We start from the raw sequence: 16,452 nt of genomic DNA on the forward strand, positions 1-16,452 counted from the left end.
GGGCTGTAGATGTAATATACATGGACTTCAGTAAGGCATTTGATAAGGTTCCCCATGGTAGGCTGTTGGAGAAAGTGAAATCGCATGGGTTTCAGGGTGTACTTCTGAGATGGATAAAAAGCTGGCTGGGCAACAGGAGACAGAGAGTAGTAGTGGAAGAGAGTTTCTCAAAATGGAGAACTGTGACCAGTCATGTTCCACAGGGATCCATGCTGGGATCACTGTTGTTTGTGATATGCATAAATGATCTGGACGAAGGTATAGGTGGTCTGATTAGCAAGTTTGCAGATGACACTAAGATTGGTGGAGTAGCAGATAGTGAAAGGGACTGTCAGAGAATGCAGCAGAATATAGATAGATTGGAGAGTTTGGGTGGAGAAATGTCAGATGGAGTTCAATTCAGGAAAATGCAAGGTGATGCATTTTGGAAGATCCAATTCAAGAGTGAAGTATACGGTATGTGGAAAAATCCTGGAGAAAATTGATATACAGAGAGATCTGGGTGTTCAAGTCCATTGTTCCCTGAAAGGTGACAACACAGGTCAGTAGAGTGGTCAAGAAGGCACACAGCGTGCTTTCCCTCATCGATATTGAGTATAAGAGTTGACAGGTCATGTTACAGTTGTATTAGACTTTGGTTCGGCCACATTTGGAATATTACGTACAGTTCTGGTCGCCATATTACCAAAAAAAATGTGGATGCTTTTGAGAAGGTGCAGGGGAATTTCATCAGGATGTTGCCTGGTATGGAGGGTGCTAGCTATGAAGAGAGGTTGAGTGGATTAGGATTATTTTCATTAGAAAGGCAGAGGTTGAGGGGGTCCTGATTGAGGTTGACAAAATCATGAGGTATAGACAGGATGGATAGCAGAAAGCTTTTTCCCAGAGTGCTGAACTCAATTACTAGGGGTCACGAGTTCAAAGTGAGAGGGAAAAAGGTTAAGGGAGATATCCATGGAAAGTTCTTTATGCAGAGGGTGGTGGGTGCCTGGAATTGCATTGCCAGGGGAGGTGGTAGAGGCGGGCATGATAGCTTCATTTATGATGTGTCACCTTCAGAGAAAGATTAGAACTGGGAGACAATGCTTTAAAATAGTGCATCTTCTATTTAAGTAACATGCTACTTATAAATGATGAAAATGAGAATGTGGGGGATGATAAGTACGTTTGTGGATGACATGAAAGATTGGTGGGTAGTTAATAGTGAGGGGGAAGGTCTCAGGATACAGGCAGATATAGGCAGGTTGACCAGATGGGCAGATCAGTGGCAGATAGAATTTAAGCATGGAAAGTGTGAGGTGATGCTCTTTGGAAGAAGTAACAAGACAAGGGAGAATTCAGTAAATGGCAGGACACTAGGAAGCTCAGAGGAAAAGAGGAGTCTTGGGATGCTTATGCATAGATCCCTGAAGGCAGGTTAATAGGGTAGTTAAGAACGCATGAGGGATCTTTGTATTCACAAACTGTAGCATGGATTATCAGAGTAGTGAGGTCTTGTTGGAGCTGTAGAGAACTTTGGTTAGCTCTACTCATTGAATTGGTATCATTCAATGAATGCATGCAGTTTGATTCATTGAATATATGCAGTTTTTTTTTCATTATAACCTTGTGGATTAATTTCTTGTGTGGCACCATATCAAATTTGTTTGAAATTTCAAATATGCTTCAAATACTGACACTCCTTTATCTATGTTGCTTGTACAATCCTCATAGGCTGTTGATATATTTTTCAAGTATGACAAAGCCATTTTGATGCTGTCTGACGTATTATGATGCTGCTATTACTTCCTTAACAATAGATTCTATCATTTTCCCAATTACAGATTTTGCCGTCTCCCTCCTTCCTTGAATTAATGTTACCTTTAAGGTCTTCGTGTCCACTGGGGCCTTTCCAAATGGTTTGAAGTTGGGGCAATTTGCTCCTAATTCCTGTCTTCATGCAGGGCTATTGCTCTGATCTGCTCAGTGCCTCTCCTGTTCAAGAACTGCATTGACAAACCTCACCCTGCCCCTTTGTGGCATGATGCAGCAATAGCTCACTCAAATAAAACTTTGGAGACAAAGGTTCTTTTATCTTAATTTGCACATATTGACTTTTCCTGCCCTTAGAACTACAGGCCAAGTTTAACCATGAAGCCAAACTGTAGTTTTAGGTTCAAAGTATGCACAATGCCAAAGGAATTAACAATATGCCTGTTCAAAGATAAAAGTCTAAACAGTTACAATATATTTTGAATAAAGTTAGAAGTGTACATTGCTTCCATGGTAATATATCAGTACATTAACAGCTCATACTAAAGGTCAAGTGAGATATGGCACTCTCCTATAGTTAATGAGTTTTGAAGTTTTCTTAGGCTTGATTCCTTCACCTTAAGGTCTATTCCCAAGTCCCTTTGCACTTAAGACTTCTGAATTTCCTCCCACTTTTGATAATACTTCATGTCTGTACTCTTCCTACGGAAGTGCATGACCTCACACTTTCTGACATGGTATTTCATCTGCCACTTCTTTGCCCACTCTCCTAACCTGCCTCCTCAATTCTACCTGCCCCTCTACCTAACTTTGTATCATCTGCATACTTAGCCAGAATTTCCTCAGTTCCTTTGTCCAGATCATGATCCTTTGTCCAGAAATGAAAGGTTGTGGTCCCAACACTGACTCTTGTGAAACACCACTAGCCACTGGCATCAATCCTGAGAAGGACCCTTTTATCCCCGCTCTCTGCCTTCTGCCAGACAGCCAATCTTCTATCCATGCTAGTACCTTGCCTCTAACTCAATGGGACCTTACCTTACTCAGCAGCCTCCTGTGCAGCATCTTATCAAAGGCCTTCTGAAAGTCCAGATAGCTAACATCCATTGATTATCCTTGTTCTAACCTGCTTATTACCTCTTCAAAGAATTCTAACAGATTTGTCAGGCATGACCTCCTCTTGATGAAACCATGATGACTTCGCTCTACTTTATCATGCACTTTCAAGTATTCAGAAATCTCATACTTCATAATGGACTCCAAAATCTTACCAATGACTGAGGGCAGGCTAATTGGCCTATAATTTTACATCTTTTGCCTTACTCCCTTCTTAAATGGAGGGTTACATTTGTGACTTTATAGTCCTCCAGCACCTTCCCTGACTCCAGTGATACATGAAAGATCACTCCTAAAGCCTCCAGTATCTCTTCTGCTATCTCCTTCAGAATTCTAGAGCGTAGCCCATCTGATTCATGTGATTTATTCACTTCCAGGCCTTTCAGTTTTTCTGACCCCTTCTCCTTTTAATGATGGCCCCCTGACTGTCTTGAATCTTTGGAAATTTACTTATGTCTTCCACCATGAAGACTGACACAAAGTACTTATTTAGTTCCTTAGCCATTTGTTTGTTCCCCATTACTACTTCTCCAGCATTATTTTCCAGCAGCCCAATGCTCACCTTTGCCTCTTTTTTTGCCCTTTTTATATCTAAAGAAACTCTTGCAAACCTTCCTAATATTACTGGCTAGCTTACGCTCATATTTAGTCTTCTCCCTCCTTATTTCTTTCTTTTTGTCCTCTGTTGGTCTTTGTCAGCTTCCCAATTCTCTGGATTCCCTTTGCTACATTATATGCTTTTTCTTTTGCTTTTATGCTTTCCCAGATTTCCCTGATCAGACATGATGGTTGCCTCATCTTGCCTTTGGCGTGCTTCTTTTACCTCGGGATGAATTTTTGCTGTGTCTCTCAAATTATTTCCAGAAACTCCTGCCATTGCTGTTCCACTGTCTTTCCTGCTAGGCTCCTCTCCCAGTTAATTCTGGTCAGCTCCTCCCTCATGCCTCTGTAGGTGCCTTTAGTCAACTGTAATGCTGTTGCATCTGATTCCACCTTCTTCCTTCCTTTCAAATTCCAGAGTAAATTCTATCATATTATGGTCACTGCCTCAAAAGAGTTCCTTCACCTTAAGCTCCCTTATTAAGTCTGCCTCACTGCCTAACACTAAATCTGGAACTGCCTGGCCCTTGTGGGCCCCACCACAAGCTGCTCCAAAAAGCCATCGTGTGTACATTCCACAAATTCCTCTTCTTGAAATCCACTACCACTGATTTTCCCAGTCCACCTGTGTATTGAAATCCCCCAGAGATCACTGTAATCTTGTCTTTCTCACAAACTTTTTCTGTCTTTCGGTGTGTCTTATCATGACTACTGCTGTAGATAATTCCCATTATGTGTTTTCTAACTTTGTGGTTCCTGAACTCTACCCACACATATTCCACATCATCTAACCCTACTTCTTTTGTTACTATTGGCTTAGTTTCATTTTTTACAAACAAGGCAACCCAACCCCCTCTGCCCACCTGCCTGTTTTTTTGATAGGATGCATATCCTTGGCTATTTATCTCGCAGTCTTCACCCCCTTGCAGCCACATTTCCATGGTGCCCACCACATCATACCTGCCAATTCTGATTTTAGCCACAAGCTCATTTACCTTATTTCGTTTACTACACACATTCAGACACAACACCTAGAGTCCTGTATTGACCGTCTTCTTCTCATTGATCCTCATTTATCCAATGTGTTTGAAATTTGATCCCTGACTCTTTCCAAACACTCTGTCCAATATTGTGTGCTGGAGACTTTAATAACCTCTCCTGAGTTTCCGGTGTTTTCATGTTTTTCAACACAGTTGAATCCACCCCCTGCAGATGTTAACCTGCAGCTTTGCTTCCCATTGGTCATTATACTTCTTGGAACAAAGAACAAAGAAAATTTACAGCCCAAGAACAGGCCCTTTGGCCCTCCAAGCCTGAGCCAATCCAAATCCACTGTCTAAACCTAACGCCCAATTCCTAAGGATCTGTATCCCTCTGCACCCTACCTTAAATGAATCTACTGTGCCTGCCTCTATTACGTCTGCTGGCAAAGCATTCCAGGCACCTACCAGCCTCTGTGTAAAGTACTTTCCGCATGTATCCCCCTTAAACCTTTCTCCTCTCACCTTGAACGCATGACCTCTCATTATTGAATCCCGCACCCTGGGTAAAAGCTTATCTCTATCCATCCTGTGATTTTGTAGACTTTGTGGAGTTTTACCCTTTCCTTTCCTTCCCTTCCCACCTTCCACATAAGAATGTGAGTAAGAACAAATGACCAGTCAAGCTCTTTACAGGATGCTAACAGAGTCACATGGGTGCTTTCAAAAAAAAGGTTCATTAGCAAATATAAGTAGAACCATCAAGAAAAGATGCCTGCACTTCCCTATCAACTATACAGCTCTTAAATACCTTTTAACAGTTTTATCTTTGGTACCTTACTAAGAAACCAAATGTTTTATAAGAAATCTTGCACTTGTATAGTTTTATGATCCCTGGCTGTTTGTAAGTGTTTTACAATCAATGCACACCTCTGCAGTGTTGGCACTACTGTAGTGTAGAAAATTGGTATGCAATTGTCCAACAAACATCAATGAGACAAAAGACCAAAGCAGGCATTTATTTTTGGTGGATAAATACTGTTCCTGCCACAAACAAGAACTGCCCACCTCTTCTCCACAAACTTGTGCTGCTATCTCAAAGGACATACAGGGCCTGCTTGGGCCAATTTCCTGTGAAATTGCACACAATTTTATTTTGAACTGGGAACAAAGCAACACTGCCAGAGCGCACAACTGTGAATCTTCTATGTATAAGTAAATATTAATCTTCCAATTAAGAGTTTCCATTATTCATCTCAAATTTGCCCTTAACATCACTGAGCATACTGTCCCTTACCTTACTTTGATGTTATTAATGTCTGTATCTTGCATGTTATTTATGTCCTGCATGAGTTTACTCCCAATGGCAGTAAGAACTTGGAGGTATATCTGTAAATTAGATAGTCTAACATTTTCATAGAGTCATAGACATGTACAGCACGGAAACAGACCCTTTGGTCCAACTCGTCCATCCCGACCAGGTATCCTAACCTAATCTAGTTCCATTTGCCAGCATTTGGCCCATATCCCTCTAAACCCTTCCTATTCATTTACCCATCCAGATGCCTTTTAAATGCTGCAATTGTACAAGCCTCACTACTTCCTCTGGCAGCTCAATCCATTCATGCACAATCCTCTGTGTGAAAAAGTTGCCCCTAAGGTCCCTTTTATATCTTTCCCCTCTCACTCTCTAATTCTAGACTCCCCCACCCCAGAGAAAAGACCCTGTCTATTTATCCTATCCATGTCCTTCATGATTTTATAAACCTCTATAAGGTCACTCCTCAGCCTCCAACGTTCCAGGGAAAACAGCCCCAGCCTATTCAGCCTCTCCCTGCAGCTCAAATTCTCCAACCCTGGCAACATCCTTGTAAATCCTTTCTGAACACATTCAAGTTTCACAACATCCTTCGGATAGGAAGGAGATCAGAACTGTATGCAATATTCCAAAATGGCCTGACTAATGTCCTGCACAGCTGCAACATGACCTCCCAAATCCTATACTCAATACTCTGACCAACAAAGAGAAGCATGCCAAATGCCGCCTTCACTATCCTATTTATCTGCGACCCTACTTTCAAGGAGCTATGATCCTGCACTGCTGAACTGTCTCTTTGTTCAGCAACACTCCCCAGGACCTTACCATTAAGTGTATAAGCCCCACTTAGATTTGCTTTTCCAGAATGCAGCACCTCACATTTATTGAAATTAAACTCCATCTGCCACTTCATAGCCCAATGGGCCATTTGATCAACATCGTGTTGTGCTCTGAACCTTCTTCGCTGTCCACTATGCCTCCAATTTTGGTGTAATCTGCAAACTTACTAACTATACCTCCTATGTTCACATCCAAATCATTCATATAAATGATGAGAAGTAGTGGACCCAGCATTTTGTAATGATCTCAAGATGTGGGCACTTTGTCACAAGAGAAAGACGATACTGCTGACTGTACTGTGCTTCAAGGCTGTGAGATAGTCTATCCATTTGATTCAAGAAATATAACCTTTGCTTTCTTTTCTTCTTCTAGCTATTTAGCCTTGTTGCTGTGGCTGAACTAACCCTGATGAATACTGGAAAAGTGGGATTTGACTTCACTGTTTTGCACCTTGACCAGACGGCTAAGCAAGAGCCTGTACCAGGAGTGCCACTTGTTACTCCTTGCTCGGTTAGTGCTTTCTCTTATCATTGTTGATTATGAAGATAAGGGAACTATGAGGTGAGGGCAAAATGAACATTGTTCCTGCAGGAGATGTCTTATTGAAGATGCTGTCACTGCACCTTAATTTGTTTGTTACCTGTCATGGACTAGGCCAGTCCCCTCAAAATACTTAAAGAAAATAGCCTGGGCCCTAACTTGGCTAGTTTTTTTAAGCAGATGTAAAGTGGATATTCCAGGAGCGCTGCAGCTGACCCAGCCAATTACTTTTAAACAAAACAGAATTTATTTACACGATTACCGAATGAAACACAAACAAAAAAGAACAGCATACAGAATAATAACCTATCCGAAAACCCAACTGGTTATCCCAGCTTAACGATGCTGTTCAAAATACTTGCAATCCACATAAACACCCCTTTGCACAAAAAAGGAAAAATCCAACACAGGTTCTTGTAGGAGAGATGTCAGAGAGAGGGAGGATCAGCATGGACCTGCTTCTTTGTGTCCAGCAGCTTCACAACTGACTGACTGCTTTCAGTGAACAGCCAAACTGCTAAAACCAAACCAAAGAAAAGCTGGGCTGGGAGAACTGGCCACTCCCCTTTCATGGTACTAGTGCTTTTAAAAAATTGAAAGCATTCTCAAGTAGTTAAACCCAGACTTATCAGAATCGCGGCTTTTATGACCTATCTGAAAAAAAAGCCAAGGGCAGCATAACCTTATTAAAGGAGCAACATCGTCACTCCTTTGATAAAGGATTTATCAGATGGTGACCATGGAGGTGATCCTTGTCTGTACTTTGTTGCCACATTGAGTGCAATAGTCAATTATCTATTTATATGATGTATAAGTCATTCACAGATAAATAGATCATCGGCAATTTTGGGGAACAAAAAAGAACTAGAATACAAATAACAGTTGCAGATAACACTTGGTGGGTCTTGCTGGTATCTGTGGAGAGAAACACAGGCTGTTAACAATGGGGTTCTCAGGTTGTGTGCTTGTTTCAAGTTACCTGGGAGTAACATGGCCTGTAGCTCTCCATTAATCTCGCCATAGCAACACCTTAGCCAATCAGAATCAATTAATCAACTCCCTCTGCTCAGCTCTTCTCTGACAGTGTAACATATTGTGATCATCTGAAATTTGGCATTCTTGCATTGTCTTGATAAGTGCAAGATGAAAATGTTCAGGAACAAGTCTCTCTTTTCAGAAATATTCATGCTGCACTCCCAAGTGACAATTTTAACGATGTTTTCTGACTTTTAAACATTCACTGTAATCACCCAATTTTTCTAATGTTGGTGGCTCTATTATTGATACAGTACCACTTATTTTCATTAACATTAGAGTGTTTTATTCCTCTGCAATCAACTGTCATTTTAGGGTTACATTGCAGCAAATTCGGAGCAGAAGCTGAAGGTTTCTTATTTGCCTGGAGTACCAGAGGCCTTTCATAAGAGCTTTGAGATTCAAGTCTCTTACTTTGAACCTGAGAGTATTAGCCTGAAGGGGGAAGGAATCTTTCCCAGAATCTACCTGGATCTCCCGAGAAACATAAAAGGTATGGCCTTAACTTTCAGCTAGTTCTTTAAATTAAAAGTAAATGCAATGCTGGTACAAAACAAACAGCAAACAAATACAACAGTTTATAAGTGTTCCACTATTCAGTGTGATCATTTGTAATCTATAACTTATCTCCTCATAGCCATATTGCCCCATATCCCTTCATGCTTTCTTTTCACATAAATCTGTCAAGGTCACTAATAAAATTAGCATTCAATATTCCAAGAATTGCCATCTGTGAAGGGCAACTCCAAACTTCTACCATTCTGTTTCTTATTTTTGCCCCTAAAAGGTCTGAGTCTGGTTATTAGACCTAGTCCAGAATTCATAAGAACTGGAAATAGTTTCTCTCTGCTCAATTTGTTTGCCTTAAAACTTGAAAACCTCACTGAAATCACTGTTCAATATATTAACTTTCAGGGAGTGCAATTCTAGTTTATATAATACATTCTCATAATTTAGTTCATGATATAATTCTTGTAAATCTATGTTGCATTCTTTTGTTTTGTCTGCCCCACAGGGTGTTATAACTTACATCTAGCAAAGAAACTGCAAGTCAACTCAATAGTAATAAACAATAATATTTATTTAACACCATTAATATTAATATAATGAAATACTCTACAAACTAACAATTCACATTATAAATCTAAACAACAAGTGGATGGTCATGTACCACCACTCTAGGTCTTGGCCTTGATCCACATGGTGATGATTGTCTGGTCTTCTCCTGCCGGTGGTCCCAAGTATGTGTTCTCTTCATGATGGGTGGGCTCGAGTTACTGTACTAAGAATGGTGTTGTGGCGATTCTTACACTTAGAAGTCTTTGCACCCTTTTGGGAGGGTCTTTGATGTCCTCCAGTAGATCGATCAGGGCTTGATCAGCCTGATCAATCGGATTCAACCAGGCATTGACGTATTGATGGCGAGGTGGTCCTTGAGCATCTACTCCTGGAATTTGTTGGGAGCACGTAGGTCAAGTAGCTCTCTCCGAATAAGAGTGTGAGGTGCCCCATGTCTAGTAAACAACTCGATGTTTCTGATTGTCATGGGGATGTCATTTCAGGTCGATTCCGTTCCATTCAAATTCAGGTATATTATATGGTCTGCAGCTGCTGGGTCAATTGCGTAGTGTCTGTCTGTAGCTGCAGCCTGTTTGGATTCTACAGCATGTTTATTCCAGAGTCTTTGAGCACAGTCACTTTTGATCAAGGTGTGTCTGAATTTCCCAACATGCATCGTTTATTGTCAATTTCTCATAAAGCCATCATTTTCAGCGGCCCATCCGGCTGCACCCTCCAAGACCAGTGTATCCTTTCTTGGTGACCAGTACTGGAGGTATGATTCATACAGGGCTTTGTATAGCTACAGCAAAATTTCAAGCTACCTATATTCTTACTTGTTAGTAATAAGGCCAGTAGTTCTTTTTCATTAGTCTCTGTTTATGAAATCTTACTGTGTATCTTGTCACTGATGTCTCTTTGGACTTCCATGATTTCTTATTTTGAAAGCCTTGCTATTCAAACCTATCTGAGTCCAAAGTGGATGAACTCTTATTTCCTGACACTGAAAACCATTTGCCACAGTTTTACCCATTTCCTGTAATTAATCAGTATCTTTGTGCAATATTAAGCTTCTACCTACAATAGCGCAAAAATGCCTATCTGAATTTGTGCCTGCAATTCAGTTCATTTGTTCATTATACTCTGGCAGCACGGTGGCTCAGTGATTAGCACTGCTGCCTCGCAGCTTCAGAGACCTGGGTTAAATTCCAGTCTCGTGTAAATGTCTGTGTGGAGTTTGCACATTTTCCCAGTGTCTGCGTGGCTTTCCACTGGGTACTCCAGTTTCCTCCCACAGTCCAAAAATGTGCAGGCTAGGTCGATTGGCCATGCTAAATTAACCATTGTGTGCAAGCTAAGTGGGTTAGCCATAGGGAATGCAACATTACAGGGGTGGGTCTAGATGGGATGTTCTTTGGAGGGTCAGTGAAGGCGTGAGGGGCTGAATGGCCTGCTTCCACATTGTAGGGATTCTATGAAATCTATTCTATCTATAATGATTTTTTTCTGACTCTCTTCAGTCATTTTGTGTGAGAAGTTGAACAGTAGTCATACCGAAACAGAATCTTGCAAAACTACACTATGTAGATTCCCTGCCTATAAATGGGAAACTTTTGCCATGAGATGTGAGGCAGTTGGTTGTTAACATCTGTGTGGCAATACCATGTGAAACAATCATTATAATAACTGTCTGTACAGCGGATTCTTATAATGTGCCTCGGAATAAATGTGAGATGTAATAATTAGTCTAAATGCCAGAATGCCCAACAGAACGTGTGCAGACGGGGCCTGTGATGTCATTTTGCCATGACATGGTATTTGTTGTCAGGTAGCATTTCTGCATATGTATATACTGAGGACAGTCTGATAAACTGTTTGCTGTGACAGGTTTTCCTTCTGTTAAAAAGACAGCCTCCCACAACTGACAACCTATTAAGATCTCCTAGTTTTTAAACACACAGAAAGCAGAAACCCAGTAATCAAGTCAGGGAATCATTGATCCATGAACAGCCTGCTGTATGCAACAGGCCCGTTCCAGTCATTATTTACAATAACTGGGACATTGCAAAGCACCCAGTAAAATCAAGGAGCTGTTTCTTTGCACAACTTTGTAAATTCTAAAGTTCATGCTGAAATATTTTAATGATCATTGCAGCATGAAGTAAAATGTCAAATGCTCAGAAATTGACTCCACCATGCAGTATTGCTTTATGGGCAATGCCACCTTTCTTTCAGGCAGTTGAGGATTCGCTGCCAAACTGTGCATGTGCGCCATCTCTGTAGTAATGCAGCCAATATGGGATAATCGATTTTATGTATGTATATCCTCCAAAGATGCAGTAAGAAAAGATTAATTAACAATCGTGCTGTGCAGAGTCTCTTGTGGATACGCAACCATAATATAGAATTCTTAATTCAGATAGTGCAAAGCAGTTAAATCCAAAACTAATGTCCTAAATCTAAATAAAGAGATCTATTAAGGGTATTCGGCATGAATTGGCAAGGATGGATGGAGAAATCTTACTGAGGGATTGACAATGGATAGGCAATGGTGCATACTTAAAGAATGTGTGAATGAATTACAACAATTCTGTCTGTCAAAGGAAAGGGGAAAGTTGGCTAAACTATGGCTTACAAAGAAATTAGGGATAATGCTATATCCAAAGAGGAGACATATAAGATTGCCAGAAAAAGCAGCAAGCCTGAGGACTAGAAATTGAGCAATATAGGACAAGATATTTGATCAAGAGAGAGAAAGTTGAGTATGAGAATAAAGTTGCAGGGAACATGAAGACTGACAGTAAAAGCTTCTATAGATAGGTGAAGAGAAAAAGATTAGTAAATTGAATGCAGGTCCGTGGCAGTCAGAAGCTGTGTAAATTATAATGGGGAACTAAAAAATGGCAGAAAAATAGAAAATGCGATTTGACCTGGCTTCACAAAAGAGGGCCCAGATAATCTCCAAGAAATAGAATCCTTACAGTATGGAAACAGGTCCTTCAGGCCAACACTGACCCTCTGAAGAATAGGTCACCCAGACCCATTCCCCTACCCTATATTTACCCCTGACTAATGCACCTAACACTCAACTGAGCACGGCCAATTCACCTGACCTGCACATCTTTGGACTGTGGGAGGAAATCGGAGCAAGCCCACGCAGACACAGGGAGAATGTGCAAACTCCACACAGACAGTCACCCGAGGCTGGAATCAAACACAGCTCCCTGGTGCTGTGAGACAGCAGTGCTAACCACTGAGTGACTGTGCCATCCAGAAATATTAGGATCTAGTGAGAGAGTTAAATTGAAGGAAATAAAATGGTGTCGGGAAAATTAAAGGCTAATAAATCTCCAGGGCTACATAATCTACATCCCAGAGTACCAAAGGAAGTGACCCTGAAAATATTGGATGTATTAGTCGTCACCTTCCAAAAGTGTATAGACTCCAGAGCAATTCCTACAGATTGGAGGGTGACAAATGTAAGTTCACTATTTAAAAAGGCAAAAGAAACAGAATTACAGATCTGTTAGCCTAACATTGATAGTGGGGTAAATACTAGAGTCTGCTATCAAGATTTGGAAAGCATTAATAGTTTTGGACAAAGTCCAATTTGTGCTTAACAGGTCTATTGGAGTTTGTTTTGAGGATGTACAATACAATCTGGCTAAATGTGAAGTTATACATGTTGGTGTCAACAAACAGAGTGGACGAATATTGTTAAAATGGTGATATATTGGGAAGTGTGGATGTTCAAAGGGATCTGAGTGTTCTTGTACACCAGTCAATGAAAGTGGACAGGCATTTGCAGCAAGCAATTAGGACATCAAATAGAATATTGGCCTTCATCACAAGATTATTTGAGTTGAGAATTAGAGATGTCGTATCGCAGTTATATACAGCTTTGATGAGACCGCACCAGTAATATTGCATGCAGTTTTGGTCTCCCTACCTAAGAAAGGATTTACTTGCCATAGAGGGATTGCAGCAGAGGTTGAAATTGGGAATAGTAAAACTGTAGAATGAGGAGTGATTGGTTTAAGTGGGCCGAAATTTAACAGAATTTAGAAGGATCTGATTGAAATGTTTTCCCTGTTTGGAGAATCTAGAACCAGGGGCTCACAGTTGCAGGGCACAGATAGACTATTTAGGACTGAGATGAGGAAATAATTCTTCACTCAGAGGATAGTGAGCCTGTGGAATTCTCTACCATAGAAACCTGTCGAGGTGAAGTCACTGAATATATTAAAGATGGAGATTGATATATTTTTAAATTTTAAAGGTATCAATGGGTATGGGAAAAAGCAGGAAGATGATATTGAGGTAGAGGATCATCTATGGTTATATTGAATGGTGGACCAGGCGCAAAAGGCTGAATAGCCCACTTCTGCTCTTAGTTTCAATATTTTAATGATTTTGTTCAATTTGATTTTGTTCCTAATGTCCACGCAGGGTAGATCTTAGTATGCAACATAAAATCCAATTAAAAGTGCTAAATGCTACGCCTAAATAACTCCCCAAAAAAGTGTCAGTTGCCAACATGCACTTAAAATTACCGGTATCTTCAATGTGTCAGGATGAGGTTCTGTATGTGTCATTTAACAAAATTGTACACCAACTCTACAGAATGTCATTTCTTTTGTGATTTTTTTTCCGCGTAATGGAGTTTCAGAGTAGCAGTGCAAAATTTCTAAACGTTCCAGTGTTATGAAGACTTACAAACAGGAATAGACTGGAAAGAATAGGATTGTATTTTATGTTTGATTAGAACTTTATTACCAACAGGGAATGAAAAGTATGAGGCACTGCTGAAAGAGGCAAGAGAAGCATTAGAGAGAGAAACAACTGAAGGAAACCTGCTCAGCCGTCCTGAAACCATAGCAGGAGAATTGGGTGCAGCCAACACACTCTCTTCTGTAAGTCGCTCTCATTCTTAATTACGTGATCGCAAAAGGTGTTTTATAGAATTGTTTTACATCAAGACAACCTGGAATGGAAGGCAGTTGGCGATAAATCCTGATTCCTGATGAAGGGCTTTTGCCTGAAAAGTCGACTCTCCTGCTCCTCGGATGTTGCCTGAACCGACTGTGCTTTTCCAGCACCACTCTCTCGAAGATAAATCCCTTCGCTGCAGCACAACACTTAAGTTACTTTCCATTTTTCCCTTTCAGTTTTTCCTTTCTTCATTGGACTGCAGTTGCCTAACCCTCAGTGTGGCTTGCCCAAATGATTGTGCCTCTCTCACTGAAATGCAGTTAGTTATGGATATTGATTTACAAATGCTTTTCTTTTGAAGATTTTGTGTACTTATTGATGGATTTTCTCTGTTTCTGACCTTCACAGTATGACACCCTGCTGCAGATGGAGGCTGATCGCTTACTAATTAAGGAGTGCAGTCTGGCACAAGATTTACTTCTTTCTTCTCACAGCCCTTCACCTGGGTCAAATCAACGTGCACACAAAGGTGTATCCAGGTAGGAATACTGCAATTCTAATCCTACTCCATTAACTACCATTCATGCTCACCATTAATTTTCCCTATCTCTCAGGTCAACACACTGTTTTTGCAAATTTTCCCTACAAAAGCAAACAAAAAGCATGTACTATTTGATGAGGTATTCATCTCCATCTCAAATGGACATAAAATCTCTAATGTTATTATGTCGATCAGGGCAGAAGTTACACCTGGAGTCCTTGTCAATACTTTTCCGTCAAACAATATGCTTCCTCAGGTAATCTGATCATGACAATATTGCTGTTTGTGGAACTTTGCTGTACACAAAGTTGCTGATCATGTTTCCTATGACACCATGGGAGCTGCACTAGAAATGCAGTTTACTAGCTGCAAAATATTTTTTATTATGTTGAGTCATGCAGGGTGCAGTGTGAGTATTATGACAAGATGAGAAGGGGTGAATTAGCTCTTTTCTTTTGAATCTTCTTGGTCAGTTTCAACAGTTGTTCAAGTTATTTTTGGCACGGGACTAGATCTTTGCCCAGTTAAAAATAAGACCGGGGGGGGGGGGGGGGGGGGGGGGGGGGGGGGGGGGGGGGGGGGGGGGGGAGAGGTGTATGTGTGTTTAGAAAAGAACAAGTTTATTGCTGTACCTACATCTTATGATCTTCTGGAAAAAAAGTGGAGTTTGAGGATTAACAGATAAAGCATGCTCTTATTGAGTGGCAGAGCAGACTTGATTGGCTAAGTGGTCTCTTTCTGATTCTTGTCTCTTATGGTCTTATTACTGAAGGAACATAATAAGGACACAACATCAAGCTTGTGGCCATCGTGTGGTCACTACGTACACTCACAATCTTTCACACACTCACAGACACACACAGACATGAGCACGCACGTTAAAAAGGGAATAATATCCAAAGCAAAAGAAGCATAGAAGAACATACAGTTTCAATTGCTTTGGCTCCGCGAGAGATGAGATTTCAGCCTGCGACCACAGTTAGTCAACTGGTTTCTTGAATCTTGATTCAAAGAGCAATACAGGATGTTCTGCTCGCACTATAGAAAATTGCACTATGGGAAACCGTTATAGAAAATCGCACTATAGAAGATCGCTAATAGAAAATTGCAGTAGGTTCAGTAGAAAGTTTGCGCTATCTAAGCAACATCCACGATTCGTCAATTGCGTTATAGCCAACTCTTGCTGACGAAACGTGCATGATAGCAGAACAATCCATAGTCTGAGTTTTTATAATTGTGCAAAAAAGCAAGTTGTTATTTCCTATCTTTGCACCTGCAGACCTCTTCCTAGAGACTAGGAATGTAAGGAAAGGACAAAAACTAGGGACTCCATATCTCTGGTCCAGAGATGTCTGAAAGGAATGGTTAAAGTATTTATCAATTGCCTATGCTGGCCTGTAAATTCCTTATTATTTGCCATTTGTGGGAATATAACAAAGCTTGATGCTATAGAACATAGAAGAATACAGCGCAGTACAGGCCCTTTGGCCCTCAATGTTGCGCCGATCCAAGCCCACCTAACCTACACTAGCCCACTATCCTTCATATGCCTATCCAATGCCCGCTTAAATGCCCATAAAGAGGGAGAGTCCACCACTGCTACTGGCAGGGCATTCCATGAACTCACGACTCGCTGAGTAAAGAACCTACCCCTAACATCTGTCCTATACCTACCACCCCTTAATTTAAAGCTATGCCCACTCATAATAGCTGACTCCATATGTGGAAAAAGGTTCTCA

General features: G+C 40.8%; 1 protein-coding gene across 2 annotated transcripts in view; it reads left to right on the plus strand.

The window, feature by feature from the left end:
* hydin (HYDIN axonemal central pair apparatus protein) overlaps positions 1-16,452 on the plus strand; it is a 915,145-nt gene that overhangs the window by 530,379 nt on the left and 368,314 nt on the right. For both annotated transcript variants that reach the window (XM_043707374.1, XM_043707375.1), the window contains 4 exons: positions 6,979-7,116; positions 8,497-8,674; positions 14,023-14,153; positions 14,581-14,711. In XM_043707374.1, coding sequence (XP_043563309.1) covers positions 6,979-7,116; positions 8,497-8,674; positions 14,023-14,153; positions 14,581-14,711 — 578 coding nt within the window. The remainder of the gene's footprint in view (positions 1-6,978; positions 7,117-8,496; positions 8,675-14,022; positions 14,154-14,580; positions 14,712-16,452) is intronic.

This window comes from Chiloscyllium plagiosum, chromosome 17 (genome assembly GCF_004010195.1).
Source record: "Chiloscyllium plagiosum isolate BGI_BamShark_2017 chromosome 17, ASM401019v2, whole genome shotgun sequence".
NCBI lineage: Eukaryota > Metazoa > Chordata > Chondrichthyes > Orectolobiformes > Hemiscylliidae > Chiloscyllium > Chiloscyllium plagiosum.